Here is an 18,720-nt window from a genome sequence, read left to right as displayed (position 1 = left end):
ACTATGCACGCATGGCGTTTTCCATGAAGGTATTCATCATTCTATAAATAGAGCTTGTCTTGTCAGGTAAAAATATTTTGATTGTGTGTCGCGCGTGGCCTGTGTGTACACATGGCAGCAGAGATTACGTTCGCTCTCACTCAGGTATTAGCTTTCCTTAAAAGCTTGTCTAACCTGAGAAAACTATGTTTCTGACATTTGAAAAGTTCAACCCAGCGTCATCATCATGAATCATTCAAGAAAGAGAACAGATCTAACTTGAAAAGCGTAATGTTTATATTGGCGGTTGTTGGGTTACCATCCGGTGATTAATCCGCGCAGATCGGTGATCCCAGCTGGGCCATAATTGTGTGACAAATGAGATCATAAATTTTATGGTCCTATTTTGACTGAGATATTTCATACCAATTGTTCAGCCTTTGTATTTGCACTATATTTGACTCGTTTTACTGATCCCACCTCTGAAATTTCCGGGATTTCGATTTTTAGCCGGGCTCCATAGCGTACGCTAAGTTGTCGGTGCCTTTATCGATAGCCAACAGTCAGTAAAACATCCAAATATGAAACAGATGTGATGTGGCCGACTCAGTGGTGTCCTTTATTTCGAGTTCACTGGTAGTGGGATGTATTGAGTCAACATATGAATGAAAGTAACAATAATTTTTTGTTAATTGATAAATATTTACATTTCCAAATATTTTTCCTTAACGAGGTTCGCTCCTGAGCTTTTGAGCAGATTTTTATCTTAACCTATATTTCAAAAATTCTGCATAATGTTTTAATTCTTACAATAAATTTGGATTCTACAATGCCAGTTTAACTATATTCAGTTAAAACTCCATGATTAAATTGCATACCAAAAGTATTAAGTGAGGAACTATATTTTGTGGCGGAAGGTTTTCTTAGAAGAAAATGATCATTTTTTCTCTTTCGAAGTATTCAAAGTATGTTAAGTTTGGATTCCTATTTTTACACGCAGTCTGCACACATAGTTATTTTGTGCAGTGGACTGTTTTATACTGGTCCTAAATTATCTATTAAATATACTGTCATGAATTCTATCATCATATTTGATAAATATAGCAAATATTTTGTGAAAATGAAGAAAAAAAATAGCCCTAATTTAAGCTTAAAATTAGCACTATTTTAGTTATATCTAAAAATTAACATCACAGACCCTCACTTTTAATTTTCTTTTCTGAATATATACGATGCATTTAACCATTCTTCTTAAATTCAGTAAAATGTCATTACTTTCAAATGATTTTTTTGCTTGTTAAATTTTTAATGCCAGATAAATGAAAATGTTTTAGTGCAAAAAGGTCAAATAATTGAACATGCGGAGTAATTTGAAAATTTCTTCATTGTCACAAATTTTAATGTGTCTATTTCAGATGAAATAAGACTGTTTTTGTTCCCATAATTTATTTGAACAAAAAATATTGGAGGAAAAACTTTAAAATTTGATTTATGTGTAAGACGTATTTACAGTGCAAAAAGGTCAAACTAAATGATCTGTAGTGCCAAAAGAAGCGCATTGACCCCCATTTTTTGTTTTGATTTTTAATAAAGCTGTGTGTATAAATTCTAAAAATATACTTGATAAAAAATTCTCATTACTTTTGATGGCAGGATCCAACCTCCTTAAGACATTGAAAATTAGAAAAAGTTCATGTTCTCATGAACTACCGTGGAATGAGTAAGAATATTTCTATTGTGATGTGATTGAAGTAAAAAAATAGTGCAAATTTTTTCCCCAAAATGATCGTTGAATGACAAAAATATGTTGCAAGTCATCAGAAAATTAATGTAAATATGAGATATGAATTTAATTTTTGAGAATTCATGAGGTACATGAACTACAACGCTTCACGCCTGCATATTTATCATGAAATACATGTATGCCGGCGTGAAGCGTCGTAGTTCATGTCCTCATGAATTCTTAAAAATTAAATCCATCTCTTAAAACGACGTCATCTTAAGGTTGAGTTAACCCCTTACATGGCATATACGCATTTCTACGCGTCTGGCATGAAAAACAAATACAGTGTAAACAAAGATTCATAACTTCGTTAAAACTGCAAATGTCAGAATAAATCTTCATTAGAAAGAGATAATGATTGCAATGAAATACATGTAATGTACAGAATTTTTTTTTATTGGTCATGTTGGTTGTACCGATTTTTCGCTAGCTCGAGTTAAATTTGGCGCACTATTGGAGCGATTTTTGTCGTGATCGAAATCAACGTGATGGTAACACTCGTGTTGTTTTTGGGGCACAGCAAATTTATAACAGCTTTAGAAAATTCTGAATTAAGATAAATATCTGAATCTGATAATATTGAAACATACTTAGTTTTTTAAAAATAAACATGTTTTATATAGTTAAGGAAAAGTATTTTAATTTGGCAGATTCATATAAAATGTTACCTGTCTATAAAAAATATTTTAAATATCAAACAAAATGACACGCCCATTTCTTTAGAAATGAGAAAGAAATATTCGTCGTGATGCTTGAAGACACCCCACTCTCTGCGACTAGCAGCATGAGTTACACTGAACTGGGATTTTATGAAGTAAGAAGAGAGAGTTGGAGACTCTCCGCTTCTGCAAAACACGAATTGCAACGAATATGTACATAATTATGAATTGATCACGTTTATTGGAGTTACCACAACACATGTATCTGTCGAACACGTGTTTACTCGGTGTTTATGTAGACTGCCAATTTGATTGGCTATTGTATTTATGGAATACCTGTTGAACAGGTATTCGAATAAACCATTTGATCGCTTTCATCCTTTTTAAAGAAGTGGGCGTGTCATTATATGACAATCAACGTCCCAAAGAAAGCTGAAAATGTTCCATTCAAACGGAAAATGCGCTTCATTGTAGGATATCCAGATAAGAAGCAGTTGTGTCGCTCTGAAGTGTCTTTTACTTCGAGTTCATTGGGATATATCGAATGAATGTATGAATAAAAATAATCGTTGTTGATTAACTGTCATCGATATACATGTATCAAATTGTGGAATTGAAGGCCTTAGTTACTGTAACAGATATCTTTAAGAATATAATATATTCTGACATAATGAATAAAATTAAGAATTTCAAGGATAAACTACATATATAAATCGCATTATATTGTCCGTGTTCAAGAAAGATATACCTTATCTATTCTCTTTAGCATACAAGTTTGATAAGACATTCAAAATATACAGCGTAGAATGGCACAGGTAGGACAATAGCGTTCTTTTTTTTCAAACAGATGTGACCAATACCAATGAATATTTTCCTTCGCCTTAATAATATATTAAAATTTTGGGAAGATTATTAATGTTCAACTAGCTACTCTAAAATTTTAAGTATTTTACAAGGGTTTCTGCTTACCGAAACATTCCTTCAAAGTATAGAAAACAAGGGCACCGCAAAGCAGAGCATCCCCTCGCAAAAGAGCATATCGATCCTGATATGATTTATTACTTGCTAAACTACTGTTACGCATTCATTCACCCCCCCCCCCCCCCCATACACACACACACAACGATCATTACTACATCTTCAACTTTTGCAGGGATAATTTTTTTTTCCAAGGGAAACACAAATTTACTTTTTTGATTTTCCATGGAGAATACTTTTAAAATTTTAAGTAGATAAAAAGTTGACACTAGGTTTTGAATGTTGAGTTTTGATATGTTCCGTGTCATGAGGTATGTGGACCGCTGCTACAGTTTGATTTATTAATCAGTGTAAATTTATTTGAGCAGTGATCATTATAAATAATTTCTGGATTATAACTGAATGCAAGTGCCATTTTTTGCAGCTGTCATTGTTGAACTACACTTTTGCGTGGCTGCAGTGAACAAAAACATTACTGTTGATTTTAAAAATTCTGTCTCTGATTACAGACAGAAAAAGCAATTATCCTCTCGTTCAATTTTATTTATGTGATTGGAATATGAGAAGATCAGACGATAGACGAATAAATAAAATATATACATAATTATATATAATATTTTAATCAATCAAGGCAATACTCGATCCTGGTGCAAATTACGTCTCTTCCGTTCCGCACAGAGGACAAACTAACACACACATACACAAAGCGCGTTACTATATCTCCTTCGCGACTCCATTGCGAGGGGATAGTAAAGTGCTATAAATTCTAACATGGCACACTTTAATATGAATTAATAAACGATTGTTTTACTTTTCCTATTTTTGAGAAACCATTGGAACACTTTTGGCTAGAGGGACTTGTTCCAGCCGTCTTTACTCCCTTTCAAGAGGATGGGTATGTTGCGTTTGTTTTCATCCATTCTTTACTGTGATATATTAGAGCAATTGTCAGAATCTTAACTAAAGGAAATCTGTGACAACGTAACGAATATTTACCAATATACAATCTTGCGTTAACGTAACTTGTATTTGACTTGTATTTGAAGATGTTTAAAATGAGATGTGAAAAAATATATCTGAAATATCTTATTAACTTTAATAGCGAACTAGATTTGTCCAAAATTGACGAATATTGTGAGTTTTTGGTGAAAAACGACATCAAAGCTATATTTGGTAAGTCTTTATCGGACATACAGCCCGGTATGATTTATGTTGCAACTAAAACTGTTTGTCTTGGAGCATGTATTATAATATATGAAGTAAGACAATTTGGCCATATTGTAAATGCATATCAATAGTAAGTTATATGATGATAAAATTATATAAAAAATCTAGCCTTTACAATTTCCATATTGAAGTATATTTGTACAAACTAAAAAAATCCATGTTGGTTTGATTGATGCACCGTAAACGTAAGGAAAATTTATTACATTTTCAACAGTGAAATACTGTGATTTATTTATTGAATAAAAGTGATATTCTCTCACAGTGTGAAAGGATACCAAAATGATATTCTCTCACAGTGTGAAAGGATATCAAAGTAAGTAAAAAAATAATTTCTGGACTGTCATAAGATAGAGATAGTAACTAACGATCTTGATAGAGCTAAAACTGCAAATTTCTTCCCAAATATGTTGCTAAAAGCCATGCTATGTAATGTTTTCAATCTCAGAACTGCTAAGCTGTGACGTCTCAACCGCTCAACTATGACGTCAAGCCTATGACACTGTGTTAAGAAAAGACGGAGGCAAAGGGAAAATCAAAGAAAATGTAATAAATAGAAAATTCAATGTTTTGTAGATGAATATGGAATTTATTTCACTCGTGAGACAGGATTTTTTGATATTTTCACTCGTGCTTCGCACTCGTGAAAATATCAAAAAATCCTGTCCCACTCGTGAAATAAATTCCATATTCACCTACAAAACATTGAATATCCTCTATATATTCACTTGGCTTACATTTATATACATGGTATTTACTAGTAAATGGTACAACTGGTGAAGGAAAATCTTTGACTATGGAAGAGAGAAAGAAAGTTGTTGAAAAATGGATCACCACTGCAATGGGAAGGTTCCATGTGTTTTTGTTTTTTTTTTTTGGGGGGGGGGGGGGGTTAATTTAGGTATCTAAAGCATGGATTTAGAAAAATTTGATTGAATAAAATATCAATGGATAAATTTTTAGCTCACCTGAGCTGAAAGCTCAGGTGAGCTTTTCTGATCACATTCCGTCTATCTGTCCGTCCGTTTGTAAACTTTTCACATTTTCGCGTACTCCTCCAGAACCACTGGACCAATTTCAACCAAACTTGCCACAAACCATCCTTGGGTAAAGGGGATTCAAGTTTGTACAAAAGAAGGGCCAAGCTCTCATTCAGGAGGAGATAATATAGAAATAGTGAAAAGAGCTAAATCCACGAAGTGCCAAAATCGGCCCAAGCATCAAAATAAATGAAACTTTCTCACATAATACTCTAAGATTTGTATGTTGTAAAACAATTTATTTTTTAACAATATCTTTTCTGGTTTTCTTTTTACAGACGTTTAAACTTAGTATTGTTTTCCTTATCAAAACTATCATGTCATTACGTTGACGTTACATACATTAACGTTGTGACGTTGACATTTAATTTGTATAACAAAGTAACACATGTACGTTCATGGAATAAAATTCACCAAAATATGCTCTTCTTTAAAATTTTAGGAAAATTTAATTATGAATTTTTCAAGAAGTTTTGAAAACTTTTGTGTTTATATTTAAATTGAAGCTATTTGTATTTTAACGAAATATTTATTTACCACATTTGTCTCGTAAAATCGTGGTTACATGTATATGTAACACGATTTAAGGGGATGAAGGACACATGATCACATGACTTTGTTAAACTACGTCATAGTCTCCATTAGTGCAAAACGTGTAAAGCATCAGTTCTTGTATAAATTTTTGACAATTTTTTTTCTTTAATTACCATCTTATATTAAAAAAATAAAAAGTTTAACATTCTTGTAAACATTAACAAATTATGAAAAAAGATTGATCCACTCCTCTGTTTCTTTAAACTGAGATCATACTCGATGAATACAAGGGCGGTATTATTATATAAAAACAGGTCATAATCAGTATATGATGAAGTCTTTTGAGAAACGGGGAACACTTTTGCATGGCTGATGACGGAAATCTTATGTAGGTATACCTTATTTCGCTTATTTAGCTTACGTGTGACGTCATAGTTGGTTTTTCCCGTACTCGAGAAATGTAAACATGACAAGTTTTGTCCTGCTTATGTCGTCTTTAACGATGTCCTGTACAATATTGAGGTCAGCTTCACCATTCGAAATTTTTACAGTTAATCAATAATTTGAAGGACTTGCATTTCAACGTAAATTTAAAAATATTGAATGATAGGATTTTTTGTAAATTACGTTTTTTGTTGTTTAAGTTCTCTTAAAAAGTTTGTAATTTTCCCTATCCAGATGCAGTGTGATAGATGAAACCTGCCTTTTCGAATTTTAAACCCAATTCATACTCTGAAATATTTTAAAAGATACATGTTCACCTACATATTTTTTATATATGCTTTAAAAATCCAATTATGGACAGAGTAATGAGCCCGGAAACATGGAATAATTAAAACTCCACTAAGATACTGTGGGGCATAATATTTGTCAATCAATATCTCTAAAATAAGGTAAGAAACCTAATGATATAACTGCTTTAAGATATGTGGGGCATACTTAATAAGAAATATACAAAATGCAAAAAAAATTGAATGACAAGTATTTTTTCAGCTAAAGGTCCTTCTTCCCCTTAAATGAAAATAGGGGACATATTAAGCTGAAAATTACAGCAAGTCTTAATCTATCATATTTAAGTTGAACTGGATTTTGTAGTAAAATATACACTTGTAGCCATGGATAAGGATTTTATCGTTCTTTAATGTGTTGTAGTATGGTCCTATGGCGTACAAACAAAAAAAGAGGTTTTATAAAAGAATGCACAAGACTTAGTGCTCTTTAATAATGAATACATAAAATAAAAAAAAAAAGTTGCATTAAAAATGAATATGTTTGAAGTGACCATCTTTTATATTGTCATTCTGAAGATTTCGCTACACTTTCGTAATTTAAAGCATTTCCCGGACATTTGATATGAATTTGTATTAAAATACATGTACATGAAATACACGAAAAATAATGACGTTTTAGGGCTTTCCACAAGGCAGTATGTTTAGGAAAGAAGCCACTACAGACTTTGAACAAGTTAAGGTTGATGCATCAAATCGACAGCCAAAAAAAAAAAAAAAAAAAAAAAAAAAATGCATTTTAATTTTTTTACAAGTAAGAGTCCAAAGAAAACACAAAATTTTCGAAGTATTTGAATTTCAAAACGGAACATGAAGTTTAAAAAAAAACGAAATGGCATGTATACCACTTTAATCAAAATAAAATTCACTAATTAATGATCAATATGTTATATCATCAAAGTGAAAAGTTAATCTTATATACGAGATCTCCAAATGACAAAGAGGATAACCTTTACACGTGATAATAACTTGGATCATACCGATGATTTCTGCAGACTATGCTGCACATCGCTATAACAGACATAATAAATGTGAAGTGTAGAAAAAATACCCTAGCGTCAATTACAGCTACAACAGATATAAAACATTTTTTTTTAAAAGGACTGATTTTTATTTATGAATTTTGGCACTATAATTCACATCCACAGAAATGAAAATGATTCACTTTCATATCTCACACACTCCCCTGTTGAGGAGTACCTATTGTAAACCCTTTTAATAAAATCATAAAGTAATAATTATCTGGTGAATTGAAACATAATCTCAACAACTCAGACTTTTATATAGTTCAAAGCCAGTTTTAACATTTTACTCATAATTTTCATATATATTAAGAAATTATTCTGTCGAGCTGCTAATAACGTTTCGTGTCTCCATGTGCACTTTCTAACACAACCACAAATAGATAGGCGATAATGAGTATAGAAGACGATGAAGTAATAATAATATCGTATACATATGGCGTATGAGATTTTTAACTCGGACTTTTTCTGCTCGGGAATTTTTTGTAAACAAAAAACAAAAAAACAAAAAAAAAAAAAAAAAAAAATAAACAAAAAAAAAAAAAATAAACAAAAACAAAAAAAACAAAACAAAACACGGAAACAGCTACTGGCAGTAGTGAATGACTATCATTACAATCCGTAGACTATCTATTTAATTCAAAGAAGTAAAACTACCGTCCAAAGCATTAATTGTCTATAATGAGTAGCACATAATTGCATTGTTCACAGGTATTACGCATTGTCTGAAAATTGGAGAGAAAAAAATAACAATAATACATTCGGGACATACATGTATACATTTTTATCATACAGGTTGAAAAAAAAAAATTCAAAACTGCGATTGCATGGATTTTTCCACACTATACATACAAGGACTAATATAATGGCATTGTATAATTAATTCACTTAATACCGGCCACTTTCTTGTTTAAATGACACTAGTAATTGCCAAATACTGGTCGCTCTGTTCCACCTATTAAAGTTCATCCAAAATTGAAAATGAGTAAGGGTGGAAATCCCGAATTCCCCTCCCCCTTACCGCTGTCTTATTTTTGTAATAGCCCCCCCCCCCTCCCTTTATGAATTTACATTACCATGCTTGGTTGCCCTCTCTCCCTTAGACCTGCTACATTTAAGAGGAGTAACTCAAAATAAAAAGGGGTAGCAAGTAGCCTCCCTTTGATTTTTTTTTCATATGCTGGCTAGGTCACAGAATGCAGGCGATGCTGAAATTACTTAAAGAGTTGTCACTACCTTGATAGTAAGTTACTTGTTTGTACAATGTATTTGTTTTATAAAGGCCTATCACAAAAATTACGAGTACACACGATCTGTAAAATCGTAGTCTAGATTTAAAATCAATCTATTTTGTTTATTTGATGTCAACTCGAATTTTCTAGGTTCTATATTTCGTAACATATGTTATGGGGTCTCGGATCTGAAAATATTTTCACTTATAAACATTAATCAATCGTTTGTCTTAAAATGCCAACGGCAATTTCTGAAACGCATGTTAGTATGGAAGATAATCCAACGTTAACCATGTTTATGACGTTTGTGATGCCTGTCGATGCTCTTCTTACTCTTAGCTTCGCTAGCCAAGGGTCTCTGATCCGTGAGTCCCTTGGATAGCGAATATTGTCGATGCTAACTTCTCGACATACATGATTTATGTTTTGTAAGGTGGTGAAACAATCATTATATGTACGTCCTGGAAGTTGCATCTGATGTAAGCAACTTGTATCGTAGCTATTTCGACTCCGCCACTGATGTACACGTTTTTCGGGTGATCTCCCTTTGATTACATAGTGACCATGGTGACGAGGAGTCGGTAGTTGCAAATAAACAAAATACAAATAAATAGGCTAGGAATTATTATTTTAAATATTTCAGCATATTGATGAGTTAAATAGAGATCAGCTACGTGAAGAAAAAGTCTTGGGTCAGGACTGAGGCACGTAGTACACACAAATACAAAAAGTCGACGTTATTGCATCTGCATATTGCGGTCTCGTTTAACAAGAGTTTTTCGTACTTTTTTGCACCACAACACACAAAATAACATATTATAGACAGAACATTTGCATTTCTAAACTTTTTCGTATTTACAAAAACAATACAAAATCTTTTTCTTTTTAATTTATGTGAGGTATGCCCCGTAATTTCCTCTGTGGTAGTCGGTGCTTAGAGATTGGAATCGAACTAAAAGTAAAAATTTCGACTTAGCCACACCCCTCGAACAAAATTAAAATATGCTCTACTTATTCATATTTTAATTCTCTTTTTAATGGTATAAATTTAATTTTGTTCGAAGGGTGTGGCCACAGCAAAAAATTGAACTAAAGACGGAAAAAATGCTTTATTTTGATAAAAAGTATGAAAGTGCACGTGTTTAGACGTTTTCTGTACAAATATGACGTCATCAAATAAAAAAATCTGCATACACTTTTTAAGTTTGATACTTAAGGATAATATTTCTATTGTTAATTTTCTTCTTCCCCTCAGTTTAATTTTCCTGAAAAAATAGGCCGATTTAGCCACTTCGTGGATTTAGCTCTTTGGTGGCATGTTTTAAAAATCTTCTCAAGAACCACTGGGCCAAAAAAGGTGAAACTTATAGGAAACCTTTACAAAGTGTCAATTCAGGTTTGTTCAAATGATGACCCCTGGGGCTAGACTGGGGCCACAATAGGGGATCAAAGTTTTACAGAGGAATATATAGGGAAAAAACTGTATAATTCTTCACAAGAACAGCAAAGCCATATTTAGTCATATTGATATGGAAGCATCCTCAGGTAATGTCGATTCAAATTTGTTCAAATCATGACCCCCAGGGGTAGGGTAGGGCCACAATGGGGGGTCAAAGTTTTACAAAGGATATATAGGAAAAAAATCTTCTCAAGAACAGTAAAGCCATGTTTAGTCATATTGATATGGAAGCACCCTCAGGTAGTGTAGATTCAATTTTGTTCAAATGATGACCCCGAAGGTAAGGAGGGGTCACAATGGGGGATCAAAGTTTTAGAAGGAACATATATATATATATATATATATATATATATATATATATATATATATATATATATATATATGAAAAAGTCCTTAAAATTGTCTACTCAAGAACAGCAAAGACATTTGTTATATTGGTATGGAAGCACCCTCAGGTAGTTTAAATGGACCTCTTTTCTGTCGATTTCTCTCAGATAATGAAGATCATCGCTATGGTTATTTTACCATTTATCCCTTGCCTTGCAAGTGAATTTTATGTCCTTTTACAAAATGGTTAAAAGCAGGTCAACTCTACTTGATAACAGTATCAAAAGTTCTCTTTTTAATCATTTCATTTATCCTGAAGGACACAAATGATCTTCGTGTCATGATTTCTCCTGTATGGATTTTTGGTCACGACCAAATTTTGTTGCAACGCTTCATTAAACTTTTAGAAATAATACAGCATATGTACATGTAACATTACATAAAAAATTGAGGAAATTTAATTACAATTACAGTTTAAAGGTCGTGGTTCACGTCGGAGGCTTGAATGTTCGGGATAGTATTGATTTAGTAAGTTTTTATACCCCCAACAATTGAAGATTATTGCCTGTGACAAGACCTTTCTTTGGGTACCAACAAATTTGACCTTCGAGTTTGACCCACTATTGCAAAATTTTACCAAACTTAAACCATGGCCTTATCTTTTAAACTGACGTGCTAGGGCTTTCATACTTGACAAGCGTATCCCTTGTGACAAGACATGTTCCTGGATGCCAACAGTTTTGACCTCTTGAATTTGATCTTAGACTTTGTCCTACATATGAAAAACTTTAATCATGACCTTAACATTTGAATGGTTAGTGTTGGGGCTTTCATATTTTACATATGTATTTCTTGTTACAAGATCTTTCCTTTGATACCATCATTTGTACCTTTTGACCTTCACCTAGGAGTTTGACCTACTTTTAAGTTTCAGTTTTGGTGCTAGGGCTTTCATATTTCAAATGAGTATTCCTTGTGACAAGACCTTTCTCTGGGTACCAAAATTTTTTCACCTTGGCGTTTTGACTTGCATTGGAGAATTTTTAACCTTGGCCGAAGTTGTCATACGGGTGCGTAAGTGTTTCACGAACGCATTTTGTTTTAGAGTTTTTGTTAGAATCCTAGTTATAATTGTTTGTAATCAACTTTCAAACGTTATGTTGAGCAAAATTGAGAAATTTTACTTTCTGAGACAAAGAAATTTATAGATGGATAGTTTTATGATTAATATCTTTGTAACACTATATTAAGTCAATAAATTGCTCTTTTACAGGCCAAACATGCCGTCAACGCTGGGGCAGACGCAATTGCATCTCTTCCACCATTGTTTTTCAAACCAAACAGTATTGGTGAGTAGCGCAAGATGTTTAATTTTTAAACAGTGAAAAACACTTCTGTGAAAAGCACCTAAACGAATTTGAAACAAACAAAACAAACAAACAAACACGTCGCATAGGAGTAACTTTAAGATATCTAGTCTTGTTCAAGAATTTGGATTTTTCAGAATGTGTGTTTTATGACATTATAAATAATGGGAGAATGTTCACATTTATTCTCTTTGCAAAACATTACGACAGATTTTTGCTCACCTAGCCCATTAACTTGAAATATTTGTACATTTCTATACCTAATTATGATTATAGATGTTCATTACTTTATGCATTATTGCCAGAGAATCTTGTTGAACATTGTAAAACAGTGGCCGATGCTGCACCAAACCTTCCATTTTATTATTATCATTTACCGTACATGACGGGAGTAGAGCGTGAGTTCAATTTTTTTTTTTCATATAACAAATACATTTAATGTACACTTTATTAATCGTTAACTGAATATTGTGTATTATTTGTCTGTTGCTTAGTAGCAAGAAAATGTTCAAAAATCAACTAAATTTGGGTCAATAATTCATTTGTCAGCCACAAGACTAAAACAAAGTTGTCAAAGGGCATTGAAATCTGGTTTTCCGCGTTTAGAAAAGAAAAACGAACAAACACACAAAAATGTCGAACATTAAATGAAGAAAAAACTGGAGAAAAACGTGAATACGATTCAATTTTCTAAATATTATATACATGTACTGGTAATATTTTATTACAGTAATTGAGTGAAATATTTATAATAGTTGCAGAGACAATGTTAATACATTATCTGTTTTTGATTATACAAGTTACTTTGGTTATATTTTGCCTGAATGGGGTAAGGATCTCATAATTTAACTTTTTGATATCTAAGTGAAGATGGAAGATTTCTTGATAAAGGCAAAGAAAAAAATACCAAATTTGGTTGGTCTGAAGTTTGCTTCAAAGGATCTTGGAGATATGATTGGTTGTCTGTTTGCTGGAAATTTTAACATCCTATGTGGTTGTGATGAGGTAGGCAAAATCTAATTAATTTTTGTTACAAAGTACTCGTAAGCTATGTAATTACAAATTGATGCAGAAGGAGTTGCAGTGGAAAGTATTTACCAGGCTAAAAAAAGAGTTAGTCTGTTAATTGTTAAGTCGCGAAAAGGCAAAACATATAATTTCGGAATTGCAGTATGATTTTTCACGGAAAAACTTTTTTTTCGTGGAAAAGCAGTGTCGAATCGCAGAAAAGTGAAACAACGAATACAATTAACAAGTTATAGGGCTACCAGGACATCAGTTAAACGGCAACATCTACGTATAGTGGTCGCAGGTCTCCACCATGTTTTAGTTAAGTGTTAATAGGACAGGGGTATTAATTTATAAGAAATATAATACAGTTCTGTCTAGAAAACCAAATTTATGAAAGACATCTACTCTAGCAAAAGTAAACACAGCCAGAATGTTAATAGACAAGTCATGAAAACATATTTTGATTGATATGCACTATGAAGTGCATTTGTTCTAAATTATTATGGTAGCATTATCACACTCATTTCTAAATAATTCTGTAAAAATGCCCTAAAGTCTTTATAAGCCGCGATATGAATAAATATATTTACTTCACCAGAATACACCAGACTAAAATTTTTTTTTCAATTTCTGAACATTTCAAAGACATTGAAATTTTAAAGATCAGGTCATTCTCATAGTCAATAAGAACAGAGACTTAGTCTGAAATATCATTTAATTTAAAATGTTTGTTTAAAAATATATGCACATTGCACAAGGTTAGCGTAAGTATCAAGACCATTTTGCAAAAAGTAATAATTGAAAGAGAATAAGAAATAGAAACCTAACTTCGGTGGCAGAGGTCAGGATAGTTTCAAATAAAGTAATATTTAAAAATTTGAAGAAAAGGAAATGGGGAAACCTAAGGTTTAATGTATATATCAGGTATTTTATAATATCTAGACAAACTTATGTTTGTATACAGACGGAAGAAGTGGTTTTATACATTAAATTGATTTATGACACTTGAGTGTCACTACTACCGTTTATAAAATGATAAAATATGGATTTGAAATACGAAATTAAATTCAAAAATCATTCATCCAGGAATTCATCGGAAAAAAAGATTGATTGATTGTATGTTGTTTAACGCCCCATTCGAGATTTTTTCACTCATATAGAGACGTCACCATATACCGGTGGAGGGCTTCAAATTTGACCTTTACTCGGCACTCAGGCCCATTGAGCAGTGAGGGATCCTTAGGTTGTCAACGCCTGCCGTGACACGGGGCCTCGGTTTTTAAGGTCTCATCCGAAGGACCCGCAACTTTCACCTCAAAGTGCCAAGCGCATGGCGAAGGAACAGTTGCTACCCCTTTTTTATCGACTTAGGTCAGTCGCGGCCGAGATTCGAACTCACGACCTCCCGATCACGGAGCAAGCGCTCCACCAACTGAGCTACCGTGAACGGTCTCGGAAAAAAGAATGGTTTCTTTTGATAAATTGTTGTTGAGCCAATTTTTCTTGCCTTTCAGAGATATGCACAGACGTTGGTCTGGAATTTGTGTTGTAGCGCAAGGCATTAGCGGCCTGAAAGCTATTGCTTCTTGTGAATTCAAAGTAGTGAAAATAGGTCAAATTTTCATGAAATGTAGAGACTGTCCCTGCGTCATCATTTAGGAGCAATGTGCAAGTTGTACAAGGGAATAGAACATGCTGTTGTTACATGTAGAGAGAATTTAAAATTGTACTATACACATTTTACAATCAGCTTATTAATAATATTAAGGAAAATGTCAGCCAAACGTTTTTACTGAAGAGAAAGACTGTCCTCTGCCACCTTAAAGATGTACAAGGAAGTAGTCCGTGCTTGATAGAATGTTTTAAGCTAGCTGAAGTATATGCATATGAAAATGGAGACTTCTGACCCCTACTTTAAGAATAGATTTAATGCCAGATACGTGCTAATAAAATTCAAGTAAATCGATTAACCATGGTATTTGATTTAAAAATGTCAAAATAAATGTTATTAATTCCATGTCGATATCGACGTCAAATAAAATGGTGTATATATAAAGAGAAAATTAAACCATAAAACTGTTAATGTGAAAAGTTATCTATTTGAGGTCATTCAACTGCACCTTCTCCACTATACAAATATTCTTTCTTCATCTGTTCGAGATATCTCGGCAATATAACTCGAAGTTGATTTAATTTAAATTTTCAGCCATAGATCAGCTACGTGATGCAACTAAGTACTATAAATTGTTTAATCCATTACCATGCTTTGATATACAATTTGATGAAGATTTATTTATCAAACACTTTTCTATCTAGGGCCTCCTCAACATTGCACGTTTATGTTATGTTTTGGTCACAAGGGTTTAATGATAGCACGTTTTTCTATGCTTAAAATAGAACCTTTATAAGGGCTAAAATGTGTTGAGAGGTTTCAGTTACCTTTAACAAAAACGTCGTTATTGTGTGCTTGTGACGTTGTAATAAACTGAAGTTTTTTAAGAGGGAGGGGGTTATAAAAGTTGTTATTAAAAAGGGTATAAATGTAACAGGTAAAATTTGTAGAATTTGAAGTTTTTTTTTATTTGATCATAGAAAATTAAATTATAGGGTAAAATTAATATCTTCCCAAGTTATACTTGTTTAACCTGGGATGAAACAGTTTACAATCTTCTATTAACCGCTTTGCGGTTATAAAGCGTAAAACTGTCCAAATCAGGTTATATTGTATAATTTGGGTAGTTATTAAATTCAGTCCTTAAGTTCCATTCATTTTGCCTGACAAAGTATTACAATCTATTAGAACATCAAGCTTTACATATATCTATGTCTTTTATGCTCTATCAGCAACTTATGGCAAACATGGTAATGGGGGCACATGGTGCAGTCGGTACTCTATACAACTTTATGCCTCAGCTCTTCCACAGACTTGTTCAGTATGTCAGAAAAGGAGAGATGCAGAATGCTCGAGCAGAACAAATTCGGGCACAAAAAGTTCTACGGATTATGCTTAATTATGGTATGATTTACAAGAAAGCGTTAGATAATGATTTGATAATTTTTTCTAGGTGTTGACAAGGTAACTACATTGTAAATAATTAAAAACTAAATAAATATGTACCTGGGAATTAGATGTATGTAGTGGACTATGCAGCTGTGAAAATCATCGACCGCTTCTAATCTCGGTGGAGATTCGGCTGGGCTAGATATTTGGTCTGACGCCCACCGAATCTCGGGACAGTCCTTCATAATTAATGTCTGGGAATTCAGCCCCAACTTCGGCCGTCTATATATAGAATTATTCACCTAGGCGACACTGTCGTTCGCTTCAATTAAGTCATTTAGTTGTTTAATTAACTCTCTGTCACTATTACTTTCACATTGCTTACCGTCTAGGCATATAAATTCCACCATAAAAACATTCACTAAAATCTCCGTTCAAAATATGGCTCCCCTGACGTAATTGTTTATCTCCTCGCACTAAAGAGTTCCTACAGTCTGTTTTCTTTTATGTGATACTGAACCTGTACTGTGGCTTTTAAGTATTTTTGATAGAAATGAAAACAGACCATAGAGGAACTCTTTAGTGCGAGGAGATAAACAATTACGTCAGGGGAGCCATATTTTGAACGGATATTTCAGTGAATGTTTTTATGTTGGGATTTACATGCCTAGACGGTAAGCAAAGTAGAAAAAATAGTGACAGAGAGTTAATTTAACTACTAAATGACTTAATTGAAGCGAACGGCAGTGTCGCCTAGGTGAATAATTCTTGCTATAGCCGGCCGAAGTTGGGGCTGAATTCCCAAACATGAATTATGAAGGACTGTCCCGAGATTCGGTGGGCGTCAGACCAAATATCTAGCCCAGCCGAATCTCCACCGAGATTACGACCGCTTCTAACGCAAGCTACATGTAGCTTAGTACATATATGTAGGTTAATTATGTGCTAATGGCACAGGACAGGTTTTCTTCTGCTAACATTCTTCTGAAAACATTTGCAAGACTGGTTCCAAGAAATGGATTAAGAAATTTTAGGATCTGTTGCATAACTAAAAAAATCTTTAAATTTGAAGATATTGTAACATTTCAGGTATTCAATGTTTAAAGAAGGGATTTTGAACAATTTTGAATCGTTTTAAACTAGTTAGAAATACATTGCTAGATAACGATGAAAGTGAAATGAGCCAAATTCACATGACTGATAAGAAAATAAGAAGCTGATCATTTTGCACCTGAAAAGTTTTTGAAGAGTTATCTGCCCTTCATGAAAATAAAAAATTTTTAATTTTGTCAAAATATCTGTAGTAAATGATTCATTGTATTTCATATTTTAATAAAAAGAGAGTCTATGTATATTTTCACCAAGAGATTTGTATGAAATTCACTTTACTTTTTACAATATCTTAATAAAACATGCGCTGCCCATAGACGTCAATGTAAAATTTATGGTGCAATTAATTGGACAGTAATTAAACTTTTGTAAATTCCTTTGTTGGGGTATGTTTATTTCATAACACCTTCAAAATGTTACCATGATTTATTTAATCATTTCGGACCATTCATTTATTAGGTACAAAATATGGTCGTTATATATATATATATATATATATATATATATATATATATATATATATATATATATATATATATATATATATATATATATATATATTATAGAGAGGATTAAATCTAATATTTTTTAATAAATTAATGCATGTCTGTTTGGACAAATGACATACATACCTTGGAACAAGATACAGTTTAGTTTATTCCGGCTATTCGGAAATGCTAATACTATATATGTCTATTAGGTCTCAAGTCCGCTATTCTGAAGGTACACTATTCTGAAACCCACTAGTCCAAAGGGTGCGCAATTCTTAAGTTAACTAGGTAAATTATATGCAATTTAATTATCTAATTTATTAATCATGTAGCTAAAGCAAGTGCAAGCAAAGCAAAAGGGGATTACCCCACTCCCAAACCAGGTCCTGAATTATGCATACACTTTTTCATCAATTGTTATCAGTAACTTCTACCAGAGCACTGTTTGCTGATGTTGCTGAAATTTTAAAGGTGGGGTACCAGCAGTCAGTTACCACTTCTGTAAAAAAAAAAAAATAAAAATACACCCCTCAAGTTTTTATGCTTACTGTATTATACTAAATGAATAAACATCTTTCATCGAGGTTCCTGCTCCCAGGGTCTCAGATTTTCTGGATGGGGTACAAGCAAATTTGATTTTTTTCTTTCCATACTGGTTTTCCCATACATGTATGTTGTAATGAAGAGATAAGGGGGATGCTCATAAATCTGTGTG

The 18,720-nt window shown here is 32.8% G+C and overlaps 1 protein-coding gene across 1 annotated transcript in view; it reads left to right on the top strand.

Moving 5' to 3' along the window:
• The first annotated feature begins 2,510 nt into the window (after nucleotides 1-2,510).
• Nucleotides 2,511-18,720, top strand: part of LOC133196115 (N-acetylneuraminate lyase B-like) — a 42,429-nt gene continuing 26,219 nt past the window's right edge. The window contains exons 1-9 of the mRNA XM_061332054.1: nucleotides 2,511-2,576; nucleotides 4,227-4,294; nucleotides 4,502-4,572; nucleotides 5,385-5,472; nucleotides 11,499-11,553; nucleotides 12,299-12,374; nucleotides 12,698-12,790; nucleotides 13,258-13,397; nucleotides 16,248-16,419. Coding sequence (XP_061188038.1) covers nucleotides 2,511-2,576; nucleotides 4,227-4,294; nucleotides 4,502-4,572; nucleotides 5,385-5,472; nucleotides 11,499-11,553; nucleotides 12,299-12,374; nucleotides 12,698-12,790; nucleotides 13,258-13,397; nucleotides 16,248-16,419 — 829 coding nt within the window. The remainder of the gene's footprint in view (nucleotides 2,577-4,226; nucleotides 4,295-4,501; nucleotides 4,573-5,384; nucleotides 5,473-11,498; nucleotides 11,554-12,298; nucleotides 12,375-12,697; nucleotides 12,791-13,257; nucleotides 13,398-16,247; nucleotides 16,420-18,720) is intronic.

The sequence above is a fragment of the Saccostrea echinata genome, unplaced genomic scaffold, assembly GCF_033153115.1.
Source record: "Saccostrea echinata isolate AGI-Se365-2 ecotype Australia unplaced genomic scaffold, CSIRO_AGI_Sech_v1 ptg000030l, whole genome shotgun sequence".
Lineage (NCBI taxonomy): Eukaryota > Metazoa > Mollusca > Bivalvia > Ostreida > Ostreidae > Saccostrea > Saccostrea echinata.
The sequence above is the reverse complement of the archived record's forward strand: the minus strand, read 5'-3'. Positions and strand labels throughout refer to the sequence as shown.